Source organism: Leptopilina heterotoma, unplaced genomic scaffold (assembly GCF_015476425.1).
Source record: "Leptopilina heterotoma isolate Lh14 unplaced genomic scaffold, ASM1547642v1 Lhet_350, whole genome shotgun sequence".
Taxonomy (NCBI): Eukaryota; Metazoa; Arthropoda; class Insecta; order Hymenoptera; family Figitidae; genus Leptopilina; species Leptopilina heterotoma.
This window is the reverse complement of record NW_025111032.1, coordinates 902,384-916,725: the sequence shown is the minus strand read 5'-3', so window position 1 is coordinate 916,725 and position 14,342 is coordinate 902,384. Positions and strand designations below refer to the sequence as shown.

General features: G+C 22.7%; 1 protein-coding gene across 1 annotated transcript; it reads left to right on the top strand.

Annotated features, from left to right (window-relative positions):
* Positions 1 to 4,983: 4,983 nt before the first annotated feature.
* Positions 4,984 to 12,899, top strand: LOC122505194 (uncharacterized protein DDB_G0280205-like). Its single transcript, XM_043616677.1, has 7 exons — positions 4,984 to 5,190; positions 7,406 to 7,491; positions 7,591 to 7,804; positions 8,077 to 8,717; positions 9,037 to 9,250; positions 9,685 to 9,866; positions 10,926 to 12,899. Exons 2-7 carry the CDS (start codon positions 7,435 to 7,437, stop codon positions 11,655 to 11,657), a joined length of 2,040 nt encoding a protein of 679 aa, XP_043472612.1. The 5' UTR covers positions 4,984 to 5,190; positions 7,406 to 7,434; the 3' UTR covers positions 11,658 to 12,899.
* The last annotated feature ends 1,443 nt before the right edge of the window (positions 12,900 to 14,342 follow it).

The following is a 14,342-nucleotide window of genomic DNA, read 5'->3' as shown; positions in this document are numbered from 1 at the left end:
ATTATTTTCATAAATAATAATATTAATCACAAGAATTCGATTTTTCTTTAAACTAATCAATTTTGTTATAGAAATACGATTATTTTGAATTATTAATTAATTTCAATTATTTTCAGTACAATTTTAATCGAATTCCTCAAAAAACGTAATTATTCTTAAGAAATGTTATTAAGATTCGTCAAAAGAATTTAATTATTCAAAAATTTATTTACAAAATTCTTTATATGACTTTAATTTTAAAATCTTTGAAAATCTGAATCTTTCAAAGTTTTAACAATTCTGTGGAATTCAATTATTTTCAAAAGTATAATAAAATTCTTCATCACAGAAATTCATTAAAAAATTTTTAAATTCTTAATTCTTAGGGATTCAATTATTTTCACAAATAATAAAACTCATCGCTGAATTTCAATTATTTTTAATACAATTTTTATCGAATTTTTCGAAAAATGTAATTATTCTTAAAAATTTTATTAAAATTCGTCAAAACAATTCAATTATTTAGAAATTATTTTGATAAATTTTTTTATGGTAATTGAATTTAATAAAAAATTCAATTATTCAATTAATTATTTATTTTTTTATTTCAATAATTGAATTCTCGTATACAATTTTCTAATAAAAATTGATTTTCATTTCATAAAAATGAATTTCAGTTAAAATTTTAGATAATAATTGAATATTAAAAGAAATAATTGAATTTTGAAAAATAATTAAATTTTTTTGAGGTATTTCATTTACCTATGATTAAATTTCGGCAAATAATTTTATTATTTTTGAAAATAAAATTGAATTCTTGATAAGAATTTTATTAAAATTTTTTTTTTATTAATTAATTTTTTTTTAATTAAAATTTTTGAAAATACTTGAATTCTTTTTGGGAATTTCATTTAGATTAGTTTGAAAGTAATTGAATTCAAGAAAAATTTGTTGATAAAATTCTTCATGAGAATTGAATTTTAAGAAACATTTAATTCGAAGTTTTTATTCTCTAATGTATATATATTTATATATTTTAATTGAAGAATTTACGAATAATTGAAATTTCGTAAAATTGAATATTTATAAACAAATGGATTTGAAAATTTGCAAAGAACTTTTTCGAAAATTATTAAAAATAATTGATTTAAAGAAGAATCTTAGTTAAAAATTCTTAAAAATAATAATTGAATTGAAATGATTCTTATAATATAACTATAAGTGAGAATAATTTTTTTTAAACATTTTTTAGAATATAAAATTTTTTTAAATATAGTTGCATTCCGACAGGTTCGACTGTACATGAATCTTATAAATAACTATTTGATTGTACAGATTTGTTATCTCTCTTTTTAACTTTAAAATTACAATTTTGTAATTGTATGGAAATTTTAGAGCAGAAGAGTATAATGAATATACGTTACTTTAATAAAGATGAAACTCATAAAAATAATGACTTTACACATTTATTTTGTTAAATACACGTTGAAGATTTTGAGATATACTGACGTATTTAAGATAAAAGTTAAAAGTGAATCTTATCAGAGCATCTACACTTGTTATGTATTATACTTAAATTGTACAAATAAATAGATGCTTTTAATAAATAATCTAATAATAAATATAATAAAAATAGAAAAAATAAATATTACAATATTTATTTTAACATTATTATTAATTATTTTAATAATAATATTATCTTAATTTTAACAATAAGGTCAACAACATTCACTGTATAATATTATAATAATAATAACAGTAATATAATATTATTATAATAGTATAATATTTATTATATTTTTTATATTATTTATTTATAGTTTATAATCTTATAAATGCATATCCTATTTATAATATAATACCTATAAATAATAATATATAATAATTTAAAATAATACTTTAAAAATTTCAAAATAATGTAAAACTAAGACAGATAACAAAAGACGTCTATTTTAAAAAAATTATTTTCTAGCTCATAAGAGAATCTAATAGAATAATTTTAAAACCTAATAGAATAGTTTTATGAAGACAAATGAGAAAAAAACGACGACAGTTGAATTTTAAGTATATTTATAATTTTTATCTCATCTCTACTATTTAAGATTTTATAATTAATTTTAAATGACACTAGTAATTTAGTTTGTATATGTATATATTGTATATTATTGTAAGAGAAGAAAAAAGAAAAAAAAAAGTTTCTTTGGCATAATGCAATTAGGAAAGACATAAAAATGTGGATATTAGTGTACAGTAGTGAATCACAAAGTAGACTCATGAAGCATACCGTCTGGAATCAGTTTTGTGTTCCCAAAAGTAATTAGACTCAAGGGGCTCTCCAACCAAAAGGGTGTCGCCAGCAAGTTGTCATTTTTCTATTATTATATTCGCTTACCTGTGTGGTACAAGTGGATTTTACTCTCGATAACAATACGGAAACAAAATGTTTTGTATATACCTCAAAGTATATACATAAAGAGACACGGGTATAAATATTTTACATGTCAATCTGATTATGAACCTTGACGAGATGCTAATATATAGATTAGAGATTTTTCATTTTTATAAATAAAAACTATTAAAAAAAAAATGGTTACAGTAAAAATAATTATAAAAACTATTAAAATGAATATTGCGTAGTTAATTAAATTCACTATTTATATTAAAATGAAGTCAAATAATAATTAACTAAATTAAAATTAACCCTTTGAGAACACATATGGGGTCAGTCTGTGACCCTAGGTTTGTTTAAAATTTACAAATTTTAATTCATATTAAAAATTAAGTTTACATTCTCTAAAATTTGAATTTTATACTCATATATATTCATAAAAATATAATAAAAATAAGGTTAATTCAATCCTTTTATTATATTATTTATTTTAATTTTTAATTATTATTTTTTATTTTTTTAAAATATAAAATCAACATTTTTAACGATTTTGGAAATAATTATATTTTCGATTTGATGAAATTAAAAATTGGAAAAAATCAATTTATCTGAAGCTTTTATTTGGTAATTTTTAAAATTCCGCACGAAATGACATTGAATTTGAATAAATACAAATGTTGCCACGTTTCACTGAATTTTTGCTCATTAATTTTATTAATTCAGTTTAAAATTATTTTTCACATATTATTCGACGGTAAAGTTGTGATTTTGAGTTTTTGGAAGTTAACTCTATATAAGACGCAGTGTTAATTTAATGCCAAATATTTTAGAAAGTAGACGGTAAAAATTGCTTCAAACTTTGCAAAAATATACGTAAAATTAATTCAACTTTAACATATTGCAAAAGCATAAAAAAAATTTTTTTAAAATCATTTTTAGTTCGAATTGTTAGTTGAAAGTATGGAAAATTCAAATTTTCAAAACTTTTAATTTAAAACATTTTTAAAATTCAATTATTTATAAAAATTCATGTTATAATGCTTTAAATATTTAAATATTATCTAAAATTTTAATTAAAATTCATTTCTAAATAATCAATTTTTATATTAGAAAATTATACGAGAATTCAATTATTTAAATACAAAAATAAATAATTTATTGAATAATTGAATATTTCTTAAAATTGAATTCACATAAAGAATTTTATTAACAAATTTTTTTAAATTGAAATCTTTCATAGAATTTTAATAACATTTTTAAGAATAATAATTATTACATTTTTCGAGGAATTTCTTAGAAGAATTTTATTATTTATGAAAATTATTGAATCCCTGTAAAAATTTTTATTAATTAAATGTTTGCGTAGAATTTTGTTAAAAATGTTTTTAAAATTTTAAATAATTGAATTCTTTTGAAAAATTTTATGAAAATTTTTAAAAATAATTGAATTTTGGAGAAGAATTTATTTTATTATTTATAAATATATTTGAAATGTTGACGAGAATTTTTTAAAAAATTTGAACCTAAATACAAAAATAAATAATTTATTGAATAATTGAATGTTTCTGAAAATTGAATTCTCATAAAGAATTTTATTAACAATTTTTTTTAAATTGAAATCTTTCGCCGAATTTTAATTATACATTTTTAAGAATAATTCCTTTTTTTCTAAGAATTTCTAAAAAAAATTTTATTATTATTAATGAAAATTATTTGAATCGCTGTAAAAAATTTTATCATTTAGAAAATAAAATTTAATTATTGTGAAGAATTTTATAAAAAATTTGAATTGAATTCCTGGAGAATTTTTATTATATTTATGAAAATAATTGAATTTTGGAGAAGAATTTTATTATTTATAAAGATAATTGAAATGTTGACGAGAATTTAAAATATTTTTTGAACATAATTGAATTTTTGCGAAGATTTTTACTATATTTTTGAAAATAATTGAATTTTTACATTCATTTTGTAATTTCTCAAAAATTCAATTTTTTTAAAGTGTTTTTAACTAAAATTCTTCTATAAATCCATTATTTTTAAAAATTAATTAAATATATATTTAAAAAATTAACTAATTTCAGAAGAATTTAAATTATTAAATTATTTAAGGGCATTTGAACCATGATGACGTCACAGATTTAAAACTAATGCTTTGCACAAACTGTGACGTCATCAAGGTTCAAATCCCCTTAAAATTTAAATTTTTTAAAATTTTTAAATTTTTAAATTTTTAAATTTTTAAATTTTTAAATTTTTAAAAATTTTTAAAAAGTAGTAAGTTACATTTCGAAAAGTAAACCTTTTTTATATTACAAAAAAAGCTCTTTTTAAAATAAAAGCAATTTTGAAGAAAAACATTTTTTTTAAACCCCAGTGTATAATAATTATTTTACTATATTGCTCTATTTTCTCATAGAAAATGAAACCGAAATTAAAAATCGAAAATGTATAAAATAACTCATAACTATATGCAAAAGGGTAAGTACGCCACTTACATACCTGAATTTGTAGGCAAGTGTTCTGATTGGCTAATAGAAGACAATAGGTGGTAGTAGTAGGGCATAATGGGTTTTTGAGCATTGTCTTGTGAAAATTTGCCAAATTCAGGATACCGGATACCCTACCTGCCTTAGTCCTCAGCAAGGAGCAATTAGTTTCCTTTTAGTCGCAGTTCCGTTTAGTCGTGCGTTGGCATCGAGTTGCAAGTCAGTGATTCAGTGTTTTCAAAAGTGCATCAATTTATAAATGTGTTACAAGTGCAATTTTCCTCAAATCTAAGAAATTGTTTGGCGATTCTTATTTCCAATTCAAGTCAAAATGTAAGTTATTTTCTTTACTATAAATCAATTATAAATTTTAATATTTTTGTTTGTTACTAATTTACAAAAATATTTCATAATATATCATTAAAAAATATTTCTTTATTTCAAGCACCTGCAAATTAATTATTTATAATTTTTTAATAAATTATTTTTATCAATGGTTCTTTATTTTCAATATTTAGTAAATTCTTCAATTTTCGTTACTTTAGTAATTTTTTTTATTACATTTTTATTACTATTTTTGATTTTTGATTATTATATAAATAATTAAACTTTTTCAAAATCAAATTAAAAAAATTATTTTATATTCAGGCAAAAATAATAGTTAAAAATGAGTATAATAAACAAAAAATCTTAATCAAATGAGTGCAGAAAAGAAAAAAATTAATTTTAAAGTTTAAACCCGGAAAAATTTTAAATAATTTAAATAAACGGTAAAAATATTTTACATTTATTTATTTAAACAAACAATGTAATTTACACATTAATATTCATAAAGGAATTAACATTTGAATTCTAAAAATAATAACAAAAAAAATAATAAAAATGAAGCTAAAAAATAGAAAAATGATAATAATAGTTTGTTAATATTTTATTACCTTATTTCTTATTATAAAAATTATAAAATAATAATATAATAATTCATTATTGTGATAAATATTATTTTCTCTTATTTCATTTTATTTATTTATATTTACATTTTTATTTTTTATTATTAAAATAGTAAATTAATAAATATAAACAAAACGAATGATTATGATTGCTTTTTAAAAAAAAAAAATTCTTTTAGATAATGAAACATTCATTAGTTAAAACATTTTGCAATTTGTTATTTAAAAAAAAAAAGAAAATTTAATTTATCTTTTTTCACACTGTCAATAAAATTGAAAATATAATACATTAGATGAAAAGAAAAGTACAAAATTACGAATTCTACAACACAAAATACTTGTAGGCGGCGAAAGAGAATTTTTGAAACAAGTTGTAAAAATAAATTTGTTGAGAAATTTTTCACTGGAAATATGACTTTAAATCCTGTAAAATTACTATGCAAATATATAATATAGGGGGTGAAATGGGCAGCTGGGATTTTAAGTTGAAACTTTTAAGAGGCTTATTTTCATTGCGACAGTAGAAAAATGACGTTTAAGTTTTATGATTCTTTTATTTGAGTGAAAATGAGGGTCGTAAAGACGATGACCTGCCGGATTCATAAAATGGACCCGAGAAAAACCCTCACCGCGATTAGTCCCCCCTGGGTTTTTATATACTATATAGATATTGGCGTCAGACACTTATATATATTATCCTTAGGACAATAATGCAAAGAGAGAGAACCCTAAATTCATATACACATACAAACTACACGGTGAGATTTTTGTATATACACCTTTCCAATGAGGAAAAAGTCCCAACAGTTTAGGAAAAACCCACAAAACTTTCTTCAATGCGAAATTTTCATTTTCATGATATTTAGTATTTACGTTTCATTTTCACCAGGAGCGTAAACATCGAGTCACACTTATTACAATATATTTTCACACTTGTTATATATATGGTCCAGTTATGTATATTATGAAGAATTCTAATTAGAAAGTGATTAATATTCTAATTAGAATATTATTTTTTTTATTTTAAATTAATTTTGCTTTTTTAATATAATAATAATAATTATTATTATTTATGTATATTATTTATTTACTATTAATTAATTATATTATAATAATAACGATAACCTAATATTTAATTTTTGTTAAAACTGTTTTTTGATACAATATAACTATAATTACCTATAATATTATTGATATTATTAATTATTAATTGTAATTAATGCGTTATAAATTAAAATTTAGGGTATGTTTTTTAATGTCCTTTTTTTAATTTTTTACTTATTAGTTATTTTAAATCCTATAAACAAAGTACGAATAAATTTATATTTAATATGTCTTTAACGATGTATCTTCTTTAAAAAATAATCTTTTTATTTTTGAAAAACATTACAATATGGAAATTTATGACTCGTTTAAAAAGCAGTTTTTTTTCGATTTGTTGTACATTACAGAAGAAAAAGCAACAAAAAAATACTTATTTTTGTGTCATATTATTTTAAAAATTTGGGGTGTTTTTAATTTCATTATTATTACTATTATTATTAAATTTTAATTGATTATTATTATTTATAATTATTAATGAAAAAATATTTTTATTTCAGTTTCAGAAGAAAGCTTCTTTTGAAAAAAGATGACGTCAAGTGCATCGTGGATTAAAAATAATATGATGGGAATGCAGTCAAAATCTGTAAGTTTCAAATTGATGAATTTTTTTTTAATTTAAAATTTTTAAAAATACGTTTTATAAACTAATTATTGAATTGAAATTTAATTTTTTAATGTTTAGCCTAAACGTGTGATGTCAGAGGCAGAAATGAGGGTGCAAAAAGCATTGCAAAAATTAGAAATTCCAGAATGGTACCTCAATAAACATTCTAAGGCACCGAAAATTCTAAAAAATGACACACCCATTGATTATAGACAGCCCTCATGGAAACAGGGTACTTCGAAGCAAGTTATACAAAAAGCTCGTCACACTGAAGAAATTGCTGATCCTACTCGTAAGACTTAATATCAATCTACTTCAAAAAAAAAAATAAATAAATAAAAATAAAACAAAAACAAAGAAAAAACAAAACTCCGAAAGATAACTACGAACAAGTTTTTTAATTTGATATTTTTCTACTTTTTGAAGCAAAAGTTATTTATTTTTTCGGGGTTTCAGAAAAATTAAACTTTTTTTTTTACTTTTTATAAAATTTTATTCTAAAATAAAAATTTTCATAATTAAATAAAAATTTATACCTTAAAATATGAAAATCTACTTTTATAGGCATTTACAGCAGAGAAACAAGAACAACACCAAAATCAAAAATTGAACTCGCATATCCATCAATTAATAACGCAAATACACATCAAATCACCATTGAAAATCAAAAGAACATTTTATCACCAAAATGTAAAAAGACCATTCAAGATCCAATAACATTGGAGAATGTTAAACCAATTGACATCAGTGAATATAATATGCAATTATCATCAACATCATCATCGTCATCAGTATCATCATCAACTAAAGATAATGACGATTGTGAGAAATCGCAAAAAACAAAATTGGGCAATAAGAGTAATAGTTTTCCGAAAATCTCACCATCACGAAAAGTGCAAAATATTAATATTGTCCTTGAACCAACATCACCATTGACAAATAAAACAGCAGGAAATAAAATCCTAAAGAAAAATCAACAAAATATCGACATTAATTCAAATATGAATTCGGAAATTAATAGAATGACGGAGAATTTTGACAGTACATTTAATTTAAATGATTCTGATGGTTATAATAAAACGCCAACTAACGATAAATCAAATCAATCGTCTTATTTTAATAGTTCATTGGTGAATGTCATTACACCGAAGCCGTTCTGCAAAAAAATTGGTACACCCTTCATGACGCCTGTTAATAATTTTAAAGTGAGTATAGAATATTTATTTTAACGGAATTTAAAGCTTTAATTTATTTTAATTTAATTAATTTAATTAATTTAATTTAATTAATTTAATTTAATTAATTTAATTTAATTTAATTTAATTTAATTTAATTAATTTAATTTAATTAATTAATTAATTTAATTAATTAATTTAATTTAATTTAACTAACAAAGTTATTTAAATATAAAGTGATTCCCGGTCGATTCTCGAAATACAATTTTCCGACTAGGTAGTAATTATACAATTAGTAGTGTATTATAGTAATTAGCACGAAATTGAAGAAATTAAAACCTATTTTTAGATTCCGCAATTATCAACACCTGATACTGGAAAGAAACCTGCTTTCTATACAAGTACCCTGGAGAGGCCTTCACCTCTAAAACCAACACCCTGGACAAATCAGGAACAAACCTTTGGACTCGATATGTCGATTCCGTCGACATGTAATACCACAGCTACTTCATATATGTCGACTAAGGCAAGAAATGGCAATGCTCCGGGAGAAGTAAAGAAAGGTGAGAAGATAATTTTAATTTTATGAAACGTTATTTTTTTTAAATATGCAATTACTATTAAAGATGTAGTCCAATCGCGAAAATGACTAACGCTCTTAAGAATTAAACCCTTTTTAAAATTCACGATTCAATCAAAATTTTAAGATTTTTAGGGCCAGTTTCACCAACTCCGATTAAAAGTTAATCAATGATTAAAGTCATTGATTAACTTTTAATCGGTGTTGATGAAACCGACCCTTAATGTAATTTTCTGCCTTTAATTTGTTATTTTTAAAACTTATTTATTTAAGAATTTTTAAGATTTCTATTCGAAATTCAATTATATTCAATTAAACATCTAACAATTCTATAAATCTCAATTAAAGTTCCTGTTAGATCTAAAAATAGAAACCCTTGTGAATTTTTATAAAAATCGTCTTGATTCGTTTGTTTAGATTTTTTGAATTCGACATATTGGGTTGGAGAGATGAAACCAGTTGGCATGGATCCCAACAAACCTTGCGAGGAATGTGGATCGAAATTGCCCCGATTTTACGCAGTGGTTACAAAAAAGAAGAACTTAATAAACAACTTGATAAACGAACGGAAGTCCATTATTGAATACAAAGAACAACAGGTATGTAATTTACTTATTTTTCAACATAAGAAAATTATTTCAGGATGGTCACAAGTTTCAGTTTATCAATTTCCCTGACAGTTTACTGACATTAAAATTATTTTCTCTGACAAAATTTATGAATTTTAATAATTTCTAAAAATAACATAATTATAACCCTTTCTGAATTCAATTATTTTCTACAATTTTCAACTATACTTCATCTCTAAATCAATTACTTTAAATGATTTTCAGAAAATAGAATTCAATTATTTAAATGCAAAAATTCAATTTTTTATAACAATTGTCAAATTGTTTTATAACAATTTTTTATAATAACTGTCCATGTTTTTGTCTTAAATTATTAAGGTACCAAAAAAATTGTAATAAACAAATTCTTACAATTAATTTTTCAATAATTTTTTAAAGATAAGTTTCTCAATTATATACAATTAAAAAATTTCTTGACTTTACTGACGTGTGGCCACCCTGATTATTTTAATTTTAGCTGATCCGTTTGGCAAAGCCTGACCCTAAACTAAAAGTTTTAGTTAAAATAAAACCCTAAACCCTTTCTGAAAAATAAAGTCCCCTTTTTTACCTAATATTATATGAAAAAAATTCACTGTGATCCCTGAAATAACTAAATGGTTTGACTAAACAAATTAAAAGGTTATGTCCAGCTGAAGATCCACATATGGTTTTTATCTGCCTGTTAAACTGATTTGATCAGTTTTATTAAGGTATTAGCTCAGATTTAAAAAAAAACCCCTCTTCGTTTTTCAGAAGTGTTGATATATTAACGTTTAGTTTTCTCTCACATTGGTAGAAAACTGTCGTCAATTTCTCTTCGTTGTTGATCCTTTGATAACTCTGTAGTGTTTCGCCTAGAAAAAATATCAAGTAATCTTTAATTGGTTACATTTCACAAATGCTTAATATTAAAACTTTACCTTAAAATTTAGTTTTAAAATTATAGCTTCAAGTCCTAAAATTGACTTCAAACTAAATTGAAAACTTAAACATAAAAATATTATTATTACCTTTTATAAAAATAATTTAAATATAATTTTGTTTCAGTTGAAGAAAATGCAAAGACAAGTTCCGGAAGAAATTGAAATGGGAAGTGTCAGTGGAAGCGGAACTGGAAGTAGAAGTGGAAGCGGAAGGGTATCTGGAAGTATAAGTGGAAGCGTGACTGGAAGCGGAAGTGGAAGCACAACTGAAAGCGTAAGTGACATCGAGTCAAACTCTGCAGCCTCCCTCTCGTCAATCTCACTATCCTACAAGGGATCTGAGATCGGAACAGCCAAAGTACCAGCGACTTCAACTCTAAAGAGCAATATTAGAAGTCCATTTAGAAAACAATCAACAACTCCCAAAAAAACCACCACCACTACCACCACTAGCACTAATAACACAAAAAATGGCGTCCAATGGATTCCAGTAAAGCAGGAGTACATTGATAGGGCAAGCAGATTTTTGAGCATGACCGAACAAGAAATAAGAGGACAACAAAGAAGGTCTTCTATTCAGAAACTGGAAAAAACCACCAATTGTGCCAGGAAGTCACTTGGGGAAAAAAATTTAGAAGCATTCGAAGCACAACAAATGGTGGCGATGAAGAAATTTTTACAACTCGAGGAATGTGCAATCATAGAATCGGGATATTCAAGTCGATCGCTAAAAACTGACTCTCTATTTGACTCACTAGCTTCGAGTAGAACTTGGTTTGAAGATTCCGTTTCTGACGAAACTGAGAGCGATTATTCCTTCTCCTTGAAAGGACGACGGGCGATGAAAAAGTATTAAGGTACTTTGAATTTTGCAAAAATTTCTCTACACTGAGAAAACTGTTTGTTTACCTCACAGATCAAAAAATACGTCAATCAAAAAATATGTTTCAATTAAACAATGTTCTTTAACACAGTTTTCTTGAAAGTAACAAATTGATACTAAAGTGTATCAATTTGATACACAAAGCTTAGATCAATTTTTTATTTGATCCACGTTTTGGTATCAAGTTGATACATTTTAGTATCAATTTGATATTTTCGAGAAAACTGCGAATTGAATCGTTAATTTCGAAAAGGGCTCAACTTAAAAAAGTGTAATTCTCACTTTTATATAATAATTAATAGTGAAAATGTCTCTAACGGTTTTTGAGAGTTGATTCCTTTTCGAAATTCACGATAAAATTAAAATAAATTATCTTGACATAATAATCAAGATAATAATTCCAATGAAACATAATTTTTCCTTGACTGTCTATTAAAGAAAAATATATTTTATATTCAAACATGTTTTCTCAATGTACTAAACTTTATAAGTATTCAAAAATTTATTGTAATATAGATTTACTAATAATTCTAAACGAAATCGTAAATTTTAGTGCCGAAAAATATTTTCTACCAAAAAAAATTATATTTATTAATAGTTCGTATTTTTTTCTTATAAAAAAAATATTTTTCGGTTAAAGAAATTTCAGAAGCATAAAAATGTTTCTTACAGATAGAATTTTCAACAAAACAAAAATTCCACCATTTATAGTTTTTTACTGAAGAATGTTTTATTTTTAAATTTATTTTTGTCAACGAAACTTTCGAAAAGAAAATTTTACTAAACAAAAGTTTTGTAGTTTTTCAGCTTTCTAAAACATTTCGTTAACAATTTTGAATTTAAATTCAAATCGAAATGTTAATTTCGAAATAAAAATAATTATAAAAATATAAAATAATTTAAAAATTGTTATAATTATTTTTATTTTAAAATTAACATTTCTATTTGAATTTAACTTTAATTACTTTCGATTACGTTTACAATTATTATTTTATTTTTTGTCTTCCAAAGACAGTGCATAACACACAAAGTAAGTCAAATAGATCAAACGGCTGTGTTTTTGTTTAAAGTATAGTAAAAAATCTTAATAATAATAATTACAATAAATTATAAAAAAACAAATTACTTTTAACTATTTATGTACTTTTTCGTGATTTTCTACCACGAAATTCGAATTCTATATGAGGTATTTTTTTTTACGAAACAATATACGTTTTATTGTATTTTTAGAGTATTTAAATATTTATCAAACTGTGAAAAAATTGTATGTTAGTTAATATCTTTCTTTTTTATAAAAAATAATTATAATTTTAACGAAAGAATCAATTTTAGAAAAATTTAACTATTTATGAAGATTTAATTATTTGTAAATTTTTTATTTTTTGCTTTTTTAATATAAATGAAATTAAATATTTTTATTCAGAATTATTTTTAAAAACATGTATTTGGAATAATAGGATTAATTTTATAATGAATTTGTATATATTTATATGTATGTATAATAAATGTATAAAGTATTAAAAATGTTTGTATTTTATTTTTAATTAATGAATATAATTTTTAAAATTCTGTAAATAGAATTTTTTAAAAATGTTTTCGTTTAAAAGTAATATTTTTTAAATTAAATAAATATATGACTCTTCAAAGAAACGAACCCAAGGTACCCAAAGAGCAAATAATTTAAAGGTTATGTTCGTGTTATTTTTACTTAAATTAAAAGTTTCTGTGTTTAATTTTATAAACAAAAATTAGATTTTATTAATTAGTTTAGATATATGGAAAACTGAAATATCAGTGATTTATATTGAGAATTGATTTCCTTTGTGTATTTTCATTATAAAAATTACAAACATAACCTAAAATTCTTTGCTTCTCAGGTATAAAGTTTTAAGAGCACGTTACAATTTATTTGCAACAGTTTATTATAAAATCTCATGAAAAATAAAACTTTTTAAGATATTATAGACATTTTTTGATTGTTTTTAAAAATTATATTTTAGCCATGATTCTAGCTTAAAATACTTGTCAAAAATTTGTAACTTCTTATAGTCGTTTAATTTTTCTAACTACTTCATCATGCGAGTTATTTTACGTTCAACTTGTTAAAATCCATTTTAAAGAGCTATAATTAACATCCAATTATGATAAATTCAAAATCTAATATTAGAAATCATTAACGATTTGCTACAAATGATGATAAAAATTATAACCTCAAAATTTTATGGACGTCATTTCTTTTGACAACATTTTCAAATTATGATATAATTGTTATACAATTTAGAAATATTAAAGAATGGAAAGAGTGATATAAGTATTTACTTATTATTCTAAAAGTAACATCGATGAATACAAACTCAAATGTCATATAATTTTACGAAAAAAATATACTCACAAAATGCGTTGAGAATGCGATTTCAGATAGCAGTAGCCAACAGAGAAAAGCTTCAGATTCCGGTTACGTTTCGATTCTGCTTTCGCAGATCCAAACACGGTTGGAACGCCTCATTCTTAATTCCAATTGACGTAGATCCTATCTCTATCCTTGTCTAACTCATTCCTACAATTTCCATTAGGTTAAACATTTATTGCACAATGGCCTTTAATCTATGCGAGGAACAAAAATTAAGCGACTCAACCTTGTTTAGAAGTGTCAATAAA

Excerpts from the sequence above, each read along its gene's own strand:
- LOC122505194 (XM_043616677.1), top strand. The coding sequence starts at position 7,435 with ATGACGTCAAGTGCATCGTGGATTAAAAATAATATGATGGGAATGCAG. Across the intron at positions 8,718-9,036 it reads CGCCTGTTAATAATTTTAAA|ATTCCGCAATTATCAACACC; the intron begins GTGAGTATAGAA and ends ACCTATTTTTAG. Across the intron at positions 9,867-10,925 it reads TTGAATACAAAGAACAACAG|TTGAAGAAAATGCAAAGACA; the intron begins GTATGTAATTTA and ends ATTTTGTTTCAG.